At 35.1% G+C, this 14,744-nt stretch overlaps 1 protein-coding gene across 1 annotated transcript in view; it reads right to left on the minus strand.

Annotated features, from left to right (window-relative positions):
• The window catches only part of LOC132548168 (von Willebrand factor D and EGF domain-containing protein-like), a 37,235-nt gene that overhangs the window by 11,187 nt on the left and 11,304 nt on the right, over positions 1-14,744 (minus strand). Inside the window, 9 exon segments of the mRNA XM_060211990.1 lie at positions 35-137; positions 1,083-1,221; positions 1,795-2,024; positions 2,738-2,929; positions 4,242-4,305; positions 10,311-10,387; positions 10,631-10,824; positions 11,653-11,797; positions 13,929-14,018. Of these exon segments, the coding sequence (XP_060067973.1) occupies positions 35-137; positions 1,083-1,221; positions 1,795-2,024; positions 2,738-2,929; positions 4,242-4,305; positions 10,311-10,387; positions 10,631-10,824; positions 11,653-11,797; positions 13,929-14,018 (1,234 nt within the window).

Raw genomic sequence — 14,744 nt, forward strand, 5'->3', positions numbered from 1 at the left:
CATTATTCATTATACTCAAGATCCTAACCTATACCTGAAATAATGTCACGCCTAGTCCCAGAATCTACTGGATAATCCAGTTCACGTGGGTGTACTCCGTGAGTTCCAATATTAGTACATGGCATGTTCCCACATTGCTGTAACAATACACAGGTCATCATGTGCACGATAAACAATCGTTTGGAGATGCAGGAATATTGCTTTTTTACAGCGATGGAAATTCACAAAAGAGAAATAGAAAGCATCACAAGTATCATACAGCTTGGTGAAAATCTGTGCATTTTTGCTTTAAAAGCTCGAGATAAGCTACTGATATAGAAGAATCTGTCGTATCCTTGATTTCCAAGTCTGATGGGTATATACGATGTACAGGGTCAATTAATTTTTTTGTTTTTGTTATGTAATGTCACGACGTCATCAATACATCTGAAAGTGAAACTAAACGATTTTGCAAGGTTTGGTGACCTGTTTTAACAAGTTCTCCGATATATCCAGGAAACAGGTCAGCCAACAAAGGGTCACAGGTAATTCCCATACCCTGCTAATAGTGTGTTTGAAGATCTTACCACCAAACTCGACGAACATGTTGTCAACCAGAAGTTCGAGCATTTTTATGATCTCGTCCTCCATGTTTCTTCTTTGATTTGGACGTATATTCACGAAGTACACTTCAATGTAGTTCACAGATGATAACAATTATTTTTTAATAATATCATTTGTTAATTTCTATACTGTTGGATACCATAGTCGAAACATACAGGGTATTCTACGCAAATCTGACCTAATGTATTTTACTATAGTCGCGGGAGGATTAATTTCGCTATATTTATGTCATTAAAGATAGCAAGAAATTAGATACCCAGTACATATTTACAGTGAATCAATATATGAGAAAATGTACAGAATCTGCTTGCTTACCATGATGGAAACTTTTTTGGAGTCATGGCCTTAATCGCTATGAACAAGTCTTAATCGGGACAACAACGAAATATTATTCTTGTGAAATTGGGTTTAAAATGCAGTGTACTTTTATACATTATATCGTGTATCCTTCTGATCCTTATCAATTATAAACCTTGTACCTGTGCTAGTGGATTGTTGGCCTTGGATTTAGTGCAGTCGGCTTGATGGTGTTCACATTGACAGTAGTTTGTGTTATTAATGGCAAGTGACGGCGAGTATGCTGGTTTCTGGTCAAACATACTGCTACCAGGATTTACACTGAAATCGTACCGAGAAAATGTAAATGTCCTGCATGGATTCTTGGACTTATGTGCTGTTTTTGATGAACAGTTTCGTATATAATGGCGTCTAAAACTAAAAAATAAAACGAAATAATTCTGATGTGTTAATACACAAACCACAAATAAGCCTGATATTCTGTCAAATGGTTCCTAATACAGACTCGATAATGTATGGTTACCGGTTCATGACTGCAGTCAGCTAACAAGTTAAGTAGTAGCTTTAGAAGCAATGACTAGTCTGATATCAGACGATTTATAACAAACCACAGAACTTAAATTGAATTAAAAATTCAAATTTGATGTATCCTGTGGATTGAAAACATCAATAAATACAACATTTCAACTGAATTAAAATCCAAACTCAATAAATCTAGGGTTATATATGAATACAAAAATAAAGCAAGTACAAGCAGAAAGTAGATTATTTCCCAGTGAGATCACCATGACGACAGTAGAGCAGCCCATTGCGGAAACGATAGTTATTTAAATCTTAGGAGGCCGTCAGGGAAAACAACAACGCGATGTCATTCTGAATTTCGTAAATACTTACAGCCAGGTGTGGACAAATCTGCCTGTTGTTTGTTTCGTGTATAAATGCCCATCTGCTCCTACGAGATCATTGTATCTATTGTTATCATATGTACCGCACAGACCAATAGCATTCCCGAGGTCGTCTGGTGGCACTTGGAGTGATAACGTCAGAAAGCCATCTACCTCATTTTTACCCGTGGTGTACGTGTTTGCCTTCACTACAAGATGGTCCCCAGAAGGGAAATTAATCTGAAACAAAATGATAGCTACTTTCACGAGTACACCAAATACCAATCACATCGAATTGGACACTAACAACTATCACAATTGGGTGTTGGATAGAAATGTTCTGTTTCATGAAACAGCCATGTGGTTTATAGATGTTTGACACGTTTTAATGCTGTGTTTAAGATAATGCTATCTGATAAACACGTGGATAAGACACTGTATGATAAACTCGTGGTAATGATATTGGTGTCTTATAAACCCGTGATTAAGATATTGATGTCTGATAAACTCACGTTTAAAATATTGATGCCTGATACACGCGTGGTAAAGATATTGATGTCTGATAATGCCGTGGTTTTGATATTTATGTCTAAAAACCCATGGTCACTCTATTGATGTCTGATAAACCTATGGTCAAGATATTGTTGTCTGATAATGTCGTAGTTAAGACATGTGTATCTAATGAACTCGTGGTTGAAATATTATTTGCTAAACACATGGTTAAGATATTGTCTTATATATATTATTGTGGGTAAGATTAAGGAGTATTATATTGATTAATTCATTAGGAAAATGTTATATCACAGACCTTTGAGAAAATAATGTATGATGTTGTTTCTTCTAAGACAATGTTGCCTTATAGTTCATTTATTTATCTTGCTTTGCAGATTTACCTAATTCCGTTAGTTACCGTAAGTCCGAATTGATAGTCTTATTGGTCCCTTTATACTCACATCAAACTGTTTTCCAGTAGAATCTTTGTCAACTGTCGTTCCCTTTAACGGCCAATGAGAAAGGTGTGGGGCTGCCAACTGATTAAGGCGTTTAGCACACATGTCCACTTGTACAATGTCGTTTCCCTCACGAGCTATTACAGCGCAGATGCAAGGCATGAACGAGCCACAACCCCATGTCCGAATTTGGACCTATAAATAAAATAAAAACAAACGGTACAATAAATAATTTATGTATCTTTTATACAATATTTAAATCCCTGCAAATCAAATGAGGGATGTATACAACTTAATTTAAAAAAAAAAAAAAAAACACGAAGATGAAATAAAAGATTTAAAGGATGAAAAAAATGCGCCACGACTTCCGGATTTTTTCCATCCACTTGTAATCGAAATATATAAACGACTTCAAATTAAAGGGGTTTGTTTTTCTTTTTGTATTTAGAAAAACTACTGGCATAGCTCATTGCTATAGGATGAATATGTCGTCAAGAATGAATATTGCTAGTCGCAAAACTGCGGAAAACGTTTTACCGATTTCTTAGCATTATATATGATGATAATCTTGTTCCCAGGATGTAACTGGTGATATGTTTACTCCATCAACACGGATGTTACGATTGTATAATTTTATCATTTACAATAACAATGCCAAAAACAACAAAAGAAAATAACGAATTATCAAACGGGGTATTAATTCAAACTCCAAATCGATGAAAAGGCACAAAATAAAGCAAGATTCAAAAGGAGAATAAGACCAGGTATTTCAGAAGGGTATGCGTAATCTGCTTCATTGACGATACCAGAACTATTGATATTGGTCAACCAAAGTAAGTTCTGAAAACAACAGCACCACCAGGCATATTAATTAGCATTGAATAGGTCCTGCTTCATAAAAGAGTTTGAAAACCCAGTATTTGGGGATGTAGGTGTATTTCCCATTGTTAATACGTTTTCAGTGCCTTAAGAGCCATATGCTTTTGATTTGGTATTTGTATATCGCAAATGAAAATATATATGAGATAATTGTGTCGACCATAAAACTTGAAATTATCATCGTCAACTCGTTTCTTTCGAAATCACGTGATGTGAGTTTTTCTATCAGCTGCTGACACCTTGAACGGAAATTGTAATATAAGGAACAAATTAACCGAATCGAAATTAAATGCGACATGTCAACAAGGTCTGGGAAGCAGGTAGGTTGTTTAGTATGAACAATGGACAAGATAATTAAATGTCTTGTTATTTAAAGACAAAGCATTATGATTACATGTATCTTAAAGTAAATTGAAGGACTTGATCGTTGTTACCTGTATTGATAAATTCTTTTATGGATCAAGGCTCGTTTTGAAACAAAACAAGATTACGCAAGACAATGACACAGTTTGCTCCTGTAGGTATGCCAATAGTCTTAGTGATCAAAATTACATAATATTTCAAACATTTAACTATCCTTGAGAAGGCCATTGCGTGGAATATTGTGAATATGACAAAGTCCCCTTACCTCAAATGGTCTTATCAGGCTTTTATAGAATATCATATCCCCAACCTCGTGTACGGCAATGTTTCTGCAATTACAAACTTTCATGTGTTATGACAGATTATGCGTCATTTTACATCTAGATTACAGCACCAATGAGAAAAGCATTTATGCAGTTTGGTTCAAAAGAGGATTTGCGGATTGTATTTATCATTATATAAGTTCATTTTTCTGTAAAACAACAGACGCATCGGGTTTTATTGTGTAGCACCATATTCTTATATACATCTCCTGATGGCAAAAGATCAGGTTTAGATAGTCAAAACAAAACACTCAACAAAACAAAAGAGAAATCAATATCACAACGATAACGAATCCAAGATGGTGTCTCTTCCTTAGCAACCCCCTATACCTACGGCCATTCAGCCATATCCATTCATCACGGCGAATTACCGAATTATCGCCCCTGACTCTAATTGTCTCCCCTGTTGTGCTTGTTATGTAACAGGTACGCCACTACGTTATTCGACTGACGGGTTGGGTTTTGACGACGTCACTGATGTTTTAGCTATAGTAAAGGATGTAATTCGACTGACGGGTTGATTTTGACTTCGTCATTAAGTTTTCGGCTGTATCGTAGAGTATATACATCTTTTTTTTTACAACGGAATATGAATTGTATGTCGTATTTTGGCATGTATTGCTTGTATTTTGATTGCAAGACCATATTTTTTACACTTTTTTTCTTTTAATACGAACAATTACTATTTTACTGACAAAAAACCATAGAATTAATCAATTTCTTTCAATTATCATAATTGTTAATTGTAAAATTTACATTTAGGAATAACACAATTATATTTTTTATGTAATGATGAAGAGAAAAATCAAACTTTTGCTGCAATTTTGTTGCTGTGTTTTCTGTTAATTGCTGCTGTTTGCTATTCTTTGCTGCTGTTTTCTGCTGTTTTGTTGCTGTGTTTTCTGTTAATTGCTGCTGTTTGCTATTCTTTGCTGCTGTTTTCTGCTGTTTTGTTGCTGTGTTTTCTGTTAATTGCTGCTGTTTGCTATTCTTTGCTACTGTTTTCTGCTGTTTTGTTGCTGTGTTTTCTATTAATTGCCGCTGTTTGCTATTCTTTGCTGCTGTTTTCTGCTGTTTTGTTGCTGTTTTCTGTTGTTTTGCTGTTGTATACTGTTGGCATTTACATTCAAAAACGGAAGTTTTGCTGTATTTATTGACAAAATTGAAAAATTGTCGTGTTTTGGCATGTGTTGTTTTACGTTTTTTTTTTTTTTTTTTAAACACATTTTTGGCCTCAAAATGTGTAATTTGAACTTTTCCAGTATTCGGTAATATTCTAATGATGACTGCGAGTTCCCGGGTTGTTTACAATTGTCAGGAAACTGTAAAAGCCCCGTTTTAAACAGGGTATCATCGACGACCAATCGACTGATTGTTGCCCGCTGCATTTTTAAGGTCTAATACTTGTTTGTGTATTGCTTATATCTCGCCCAGCTTTGCAAAGTTTCAGATATCGGTCGACGGGAAATTGACATTTGTTTTGTGGGAGTTTTTAATGAAATAGTGTTACCATAACCAGATTCGTCGTCTTCATCATTATCATCGTCATTATCATCTTTCCATTCCACCATATCCTTGTCGAGATTCCGTTCGATGATGCGTCGAGATTAATTCTTTGCTCCGTAACGGCAATTACCGGAGTGTTTTGTAACGGAGTGGAAACTACGTTTCTCATCTTTTCTAAATACGATTAATTACTTATCCAACTCTGAGGAATGTTTACGTCTCTGAGAGCCGTCAGGAAAGTGTTCGTAACCTCGGGATTGACGTTCTTCAGATATCTGTGACGCGAAGCATTACCGACTAAGTCTACCAGATTCGAACTCAGAATCACCGATTGACCTTTGTATCCGAATTTCCCATAACATTTCCATTTTTTAAACAAAAAATTCGGAACACTCTGTAAGATGATATATTGAAAAAAGTCCTTTGGTTTTCCCAGCGTTGTTACAGCGTTGCCCTGCGATACACCCACCGAGTGGATGTTATCCATCAATATAGGTTTATCACTGTTGTGTTTGAATTGGCAGTATATGTACAAGTACTTCTGTAAAGTCTGATTGTATAACGCCACTTTATTGTCTAACGGAAGATCGTCTCGATTTAAGATTATTGAAATGTCGTGCATGGAATTCACTATCGAGTCATCCGGCGATTTAAGTCTCGTACACTGTATCCTGCATTACCCAAAAAAATTCTTCCTCATATTATCTGGAACAGTCCACCCAGGAGTTCGCTATCGGAAACACTGTGGGTGCCAATGCCTGAATGAAACTCCCCTTCTGGACGATCCGTTTATTTTATTTTAACGGTAGTCTCTTGATTAATTTACAAATACTGACTTTATGAAATGGCAAGCGTTTCTTCTGTTGTTTCTTTAATCCTGTAATATGTTTGAATGCACTCACAGATACAATTAATTAGACCTTCGTCAGCCTTTTCGAGGATCGCTTGAACTTTTATCGTTTTTAAAACTTTTAAATCTTCCAGACAGTGTCTGATTTCCATTTACTTTCTTCTATTCTTAACCGTAAAAAGCACCCTGTATTTGCTCGTTGTCGAAATCTTCGACTTTATACACGGGGATATTTCCTCGGTAATATCTTTGAGAAACTACGAATATTACTTCGGTCGGTTTCTGTTGCCATCCAAGACGAAACTGCCGTTTCTGATAACTCAGTCTCACCTGATCTCCTTTCTTAAATTTGTACGGCCTTCAAAGGTTTATCATCCTTTCTTCTGATAGAGATAAGGTGTTGGGTGTCTTCGTTTACGTCTTCGGGCGGAACAGTGCAGCTTCGAATGTTTTCTACTATTGTAGCTTCGAATAAAATCTGGAAACACGTCGGTGAATCTGTATGTTTAATTCGGATGGAAGTACCCATATATGATATTTTCAATATGTCTATGAAAAACTTTGTGAGCAGCGAGAGTCGCTACGTATGTGACGCCTTTGGATTTACAATATCGTTTAAACGAGTCGTTCAGTGATCCGATCTGACGAGTTCTGGTTTTCTTTCGGCAAATATTTCTTGGAAAGGTTCCAAAACGGTGTTTGCTTTCTTGTTTTTAAGAGGCTTTACCCAAGCATACCTGGGAAAATAATTGATCACGACGAGTAAAAAGCACATACCGTCGTTATGCTACTTGATGTATGACTCGTCGGCCAAACCTACATTCCACATCTGGTCAACGCCAATTAAGGGGGTACTGACCCGAGGGGTCTTGTTTCTTTGAACGCTGTAGTGATCATAGTTTTGTAGCCAATCAACGACCTGTGATCTACTTATTTTATATTTACATTCATTTTTTATGCCCGCAAACAACCTAGAAGGACCCGTAAAACATAAAACGTGCTTGGGATCATGCCATATCTTCCTCAGATAATCTTCTTGCTTTCTTGACGACATTTTCCATTACGACTGACAAACACCTTTTCTTTATGCATTTATCCGTGTTTTGAATTGTTTTAGAAATGAATCTGTCCTTTGTACCTCACACAAGTATTTCCTAAATCAATAAATATACGGTAACTAACGCGGTCAACGTCATTTAATACATTATAATAATCATTCTTCGTCTGAATACTCATTATCGCCGATATCAAGTCAAGTTTCTACCTCAAGTAACATTTGTAAAGAGAACGAACGGCGGCAGGCATCGTAGGCACAGAATTCGACAACATAGTAGAAATGACGCATATGTCCTTTAAATGGGTCACATTTATAGTTTTTCTTCAAACCCCGGCCTTAAGTTTCCCAACAAATGTAAACAATCCGGGAGATACGTACCCATAACAAATGTAACATCAAAAATAACATTTTTTTCTCAAAAATAAAATTGAAATAATGTTTTTGTCAGTAAGAAATTTAACACATTGTAAAATACTAAACTCAGTTTTTGCATAAAAATACCGGCAGTAAACAACAGCAAAACAACAACAAACAACAGAAAAACAGCAGCAAACAATAGCAAACAGCAGCAAACAACATGAATGTTGGATTTTTTTGTCATCATTACATATTTTGAAAAAAAATAATAAGATTTAATTGTGTAAGTGAAAAGTGTAAATTTTTGCAAATAGAAAATGTGATTATTGAAAGAAATGTAATAATTTTATGCTTTTCTGTCAGGAAAAAGTAATATTTCGTAATTTAAAAAAACTGTAAAAAAAAAAATATGTCATTGCATGCAAAATACCAAACAATACACGCCAAAACATGCCATACAAGTCATATTTCGTTTTTAAAAAACGATGTATACACAGCCGAACACTTGATGACATTGTCAAAACCAACCCGTCAGTAGAATTACGTACTTTACTATAGCTAAAATAATCAATAACGTCGCAAAACCCAACCCGTCAGTCGAATTACGTACTTTACTATAGCTACAACATCAATAACGTCGTCAAAACCCAACCCGTCAGTCGAATTACGTACTTTACTATAGCTACAACATCAATAACGTCGTCAAACCCAACCCGTCAGTCGAATTACGTACTTTACTATAGTTTAAACATCAATAACGTCGTCAAACCCCTCCCGTCAGTCGAATTACGTACTTTACTATAGCTAAAATAATCAATAACGTCGCAAAACCCAACCCGTCAGTCGAATTACGTACTTCACTATAGCTACAACATCAATAACGTCGTCAAAACACAACCCGTCAGTCGAATTACGTACTTTACTATAGCTACAACATCAATAACGTCGCAAAACCCAACCCGTCAGTCGAATTACGTACTTTACTATAGCTACAACATCAATAACGTCGTCAAAACCCAACCCGTCAGTCGAATTACGTACTTTACTATAGCTACAACATCAATAACGTCGTCAAACCCAACCCGTCAGTCGAATTACGTACTTTACTATAGCTACAACATCAATAACGTCGTCAAAACCCAACCCGTCAGTCGAATTACGTACTTTACTATAGCTACAACATCAATAACGTCGCAAAACCCAACTCGTCAGTCGAATTACGTACTTTACTATAGCTACAACATCAATAACGTCGTCAAACCCAACCCGTCAGTCGAATTACGTACTTTACTATAGCTACAACATCAATAACGTCGTCAAAACCCAACTCGTCAGTCGAATTACGTACTTTACTATAGCTGCAACATCAATAACGTCGTCAAACCCATCCCGTCAGTCGAATTACATAGCCTCGCGAGGGTATACCTGAAACGAATACATGGTGGCGGAACTTCCTTAGAATTCCCACCAATCCCCCAACATTTTTTTTTAGAAATTCATCATGAACTGCTTACCTGTTCTACAGCTTACACAAAAGAAATTAAAGATCAATAAAGTTTGTTTCTGCAAACCTCAATTTCTCAAATATGCTTCTACAGAAATACCATGACCCAGAAGCTAGAGCTAATTGAAAGAAGAAATGTTTGAAGTTTCCGACACATTTGACCTTTATGACCATAAAAATGTGTCAATATCATTCATTTGAACAAACCATACACCCAATATCAGCACCCTGTGTTTTTTGTGTTTATTGTCACTTGAATGGACAGTTTATGCACGGTTGGCGGCGCATGGACGACGCCGGACGAAGCACCATGACTTAAGGTCATCTTGACCTAGAGTCAGATGACTTTTAAAAGGGAACACAAATTCAAAAATAAACAAACAAATGATATCATATTATGTGATTAACAAATTATACCTTGTAAATTTGACTAGAAATAATTAAATTAAAACTTCGAAAATGAAACAACATAATCTATGTTTGAGTATATAGCTATCAAAATTTAGAGAAATATACACAAAAGATATACTTGTGTTGAAGGCAATTAGATATATATAAAAACAATGTACATTGAAAAACACTGAAATTAAGGAGAAAATACTGCGGCTGAATATGCATATACATAATCAAGAAAGTAAAAGAATATAATGATAACTTGTTCTTTTAAATGATATTGATTTTATCTCAAGAAGGGCAATATCAATTCCTAATCATATTCTAAGGGGAAAAGAGCTTACCTTGAGCTGTCAATTTGAAAGACATGTGGATCTCCAGTGGTGGAACATAAACCATGAGGTCTGTCTATAGATCTTATCTGTTAATAATGATTTCAACACACGTAAATAAGACTTTTTATAAGAGATTAATTCAAACTTCTACTTACAACATTTATCTTAATTGTGGCGGTTTTTTTTTTTATTTCCTCGTCATGTTGTAAATCAGTTTCATTTGTTTAATCAACGCATATGTTTACGTTTTACGTGGTAAACCTTTTCGTTGATTTATAAGTTGTTTTCCTTTAATCATATCGAATGAAATATCACTTTTCTTTAGATACCTCAATTGGCTTCACTATGTAACCGTCCCACATTGGATTGGAAATTGGGTTTTGAATCGGAAGGAATGCGAGCTCGTGCAACTGATTGCCATCTTTAACGAAGTCACGTGTTGCTACCATCTTAATTGTGGTCTTGTAAGTCTGAGTAGCTGGATCACATATCAATGGGTAGGTACAATCTCTTGTTGAAACATCTGGAAGGTATTAAATAATCTAGAGAAAATATGTAGAACGTAAAATACATCTTCAATCTAATTCAAAACGCGATAAAAATATTTAAAAAAGAAAAGATGAAATAATCATGTCATGTCTCAAACAAAATGTGGGATCACATTGTTGATCTTGATGACGTTGAGTGTGAGAATGTGTACAACTTCAGAGATGAGTAACAGGAGGCGTTGGAGTAAAAAAAGAGTACCAACAGGGAATAAGACTGAAGTATACACAAACAAGGGGACACTAAAGCAAAAGGAAGAGCAACAAATCTAACAGTGGATGGATGTAGTAAAAGATAAGAATGACTATCGATAAAAACTGAGGATGCTTAAGAACAAACACGAAAAGTGTTGAAGGACCCAGAGAAAAGAACACATACAAACAAGTCCTCAACAGCACAGTCTGAAATACAGTGTAAAGACCGTTATCTTGATTTCGTGGAATACATTTTCACGCATATTTTAAGTTTAAAGTCAACATGTTTCATTTAAAAATTCAAAGTAATAGATTCTTAAGTGAAAGAATTTTTTCAAAGTACAGGTACTTTTGTGTACCACTTCAGTTATGTTAGGAAGAAATGTTTAGTGTTACTGAAGCTCACCAATCAGCAACTGTGTCTCAGCTTTTGTCGACGGCAAATTTATGTTCAAGTCTCAAATATTGCAAGATATATTAGCAAGCAATCTCTTTGTAAATTAGAATGAAATAATTATATATTTGCTATGTTTCTTACAAAAACAGCTTTTCGTGATTTTGTATCTATCTAACTTTATGGCCTGAATATAGAAACAAATGTAAGTGCTAACCGTTCGGATCTGAGCTGGCCTTCATCTCAACATTTATCATGCACGTCTGTTGGTATTGGCTATTACAGGCAATTGGAACGGTTGACTCTAACGTGACCTCTTGCTCAGGTCCTTTCTCATCTACGGTGATGGAATTGTTGTGCACCTAGGTCGTGACAAGCAATTAGATTTTTCATCAGAATAAGAGTTGAGTGTGACGTTTCGATGACTACACAGTCACAAATGATCAGAGCGAAGCGTTATATTTGTTTGGGATTTCTGAAAACTATCTAACTAACGATGAAGAAGCATACAGCAGGGCAGTGCAATGACTATTGACTGAAATCCAAAAAACCGTAGTGACAATGGCACTTAATATTCATAAAACTACACCATGATTTTACGGGATTTTAAACTAACTGGTTCAATTGCCGATCATCCTCAATCTGGGGTGCCGTTCTAGTATTTCTCTTCAAAATATGATACCATTCGAATCAGTGATATCAATCATTCATTGAATGATTCTAATGATTGATTTAATTATATCAATAATTCAAATTCGTGATTAAATTTTTCTAATATAAACTATTTTTAGATATTAGTGAATCGAATTATTTATATCACTAAACGAATGAATGATCTATATATCACTATTTGGATTTGTTGATATCAATAATTCCGGACATTTAAGAGTTAACTGTAGTTTTTGTTTTACGTTATGGAGCGATAACACAAGCACTGGTCTGTACTCTTAATAAGCTCTTCCTCCACTTTGGCAAGTCTCGTCTCATCTAAGAAAGATCTTTCGTGACCTTTCCTTGCTAACCCTCCTTCGTGATCTTTAAAATGTGCTGTAAACAAAATAGTTTTCGATGGGGTGACAAAATCTTTGTCTGTATCGGACGCCATATCAAGAAGTGCAATCGTATTTCCTAGATCGAAGACATGTTTACTACTCGCATGAAGCTGGCGACACGTTATACGTGAGGTGTCGCTTTCTCTTTTCCATATTTTTCTGACGAAAAATAAATATTTGAACCAAACAATTCACTACGTTTGTTTATAATAATACACTGAATTTTATTATAATGACTTATAAGAAGAAATTTAGTAAATAGTAAGAAGAAATCTCCCCTTGATCAGTGCACAATGCAGCTTCCGGTATAACCGAAAGTAGTTCCTTTTCATTTTTTTACATTATGAGCTGATAACTTACAGTCAGTGGAACTGCATGTTACTGATAAAATCAAATTATCTAATATATCATTAATTCAAATTATCGATGACATGATTTCTTCAAATTTTGAGGGCTATGACTGTTCCTTCTTAAAAATGCCATAAATGGTGGTTTTCGTTGATAATTTTTAGTCTTGGACAAGCATTTATAAAAGAATCGGTTACAAAAAATATAGTTATATGAACTTATCCTCTTTTTTTCTTGATTTCAAGAGCATTCCTCCACAAAATGAGGAAATTGATAATAATCAACGGTGACTCCACGCACGATTTCGTGATATCCATAATTCCATATTTATATATACTGATATAGATAAATGCATTTATAGATTTCAATAATTCGAATTAGTAATATCACTAGATGAATTAATGATATCATTAAATTGAATTTTTGATATCAATACTTTGAATTAGATATATCAAATTATTGATATCAATTTATTTTTTTTTTTTTTTTTTTTTTTTTGTCAGATAAATACTAAACCGGCGCTCAATAAAATTCTAGAGATAAGCCACGTCGACCCGTACCTTGGCCCCAAAATAGTCACGATCATAAATCATGTGTGGGACAGGGTGGATTCGCAGAACTTTCTTATACCACAAACATAGGCTCTGATCTACCTTAAGCATTGAAGAACTCGAATAGCAACAAAAACAAGAGTCCAACGTGATTCCTACTCGTTATTGAAGTCGGACAATTCTCAGTTGATTATCATTTCGCCAAGAGAGATAAGCCTGCAGAGGGCTCATTCAATAGAAAAGGTGCCTATGGTCAGTATCTTAAATCTGAAATCATATTCGTGGATAGGATGTTTTTTCGTTCGTTTCGTGGGTACTCATGACCAACAAATTCATTTGGTATTAGAATATTATTCAGCTATGTGCATCCACGAAAGTGTCCAAGAAATAGTGTTTCTATGGAAACCAGGAAAATATTTCCACAGTATGTTAACTCAACAGAAACTTTAAATGAAATGTTGAAGAAACATGTTACCGTCAATTAGATTTTTGTTTCATTCGTATCCTAGAGGAATACATTTATAAACTGAAGTATACCTCACCTGTATTCCCGCCCAGAATTCGTTACTTTGGAGTGCGTCACTTTTCACTCCGGGCGTACTGGCATGGTAGGACCTAACTGTACACTGCAACTATAAAACAAGTATAGCGTGGAATCATCAAAACACTGTAATGCATTGTTACTGTTCATTCAACGAATTGCAGGTAGTGTAATCCGATACTATTATGTACTAATTTCATATAAATGTGCAATACGAATTAGCTTAAAATATCGTCAAATTTGACATTCATTAGATCGGGAAAATTTTAACTTTGAAAGTTCACACAAAGAAATAGAAATTATCGAGATGCTTTCGCTCAAGGCGTGATATTTTCTCTTTCAAAATATGTTATTTTTAGCAAATTATTTGGTCATTTACAAAGGTAGATATTGAGCAGGTTGCAAGAACAGTGGTCGGACAGACATCGAAACAAGCATTTTTTTATTCTTATTATTATAGTAATCATGCTAATTATAGACTCGTTTTGAAGATCGTAAAATATTGTCCCCAAAGAAAGTCGATAATCAAATACAACGGAGAGGCTTGGAGCCGTCTTTATGAGCATGTATTTTACATTAACTATCTTTATATGAATCATATGGATTTGTCAAAACCAAGACGCTGACTTCATGAATGTTTATTTCTTGCTTCATAGGCGAGGAGTGCGTTTTCGAAATATCTTTTAAGTTGCGTATATAGACCACCATTTCTGAAAAAAACGTTACTTGAAATGCATTACTGATCAATCTACTACTATAGATATAAATGTTTGTACAGCTACAGAACTATTTCATACAGTTTAACTGAAAAGCATGT

The sequence above is a fragment of the Ylistrum balloti genome, unplaced genomic scaffold, assembly GCF_031769215.1.
Source record: "Ylistrum balloti isolate Yb309-2 unplaced genomic scaffold, AGI_CSIRO_Ybal_v1 Utg370006, whole genome shotgun sequence".
Taxonomy (NCBI): Eukaryota; Metazoa; Mollusca; class Bivalvia; order Pectinida; family Pectinidae; genus Ylistrum; species Ylistrum balloti.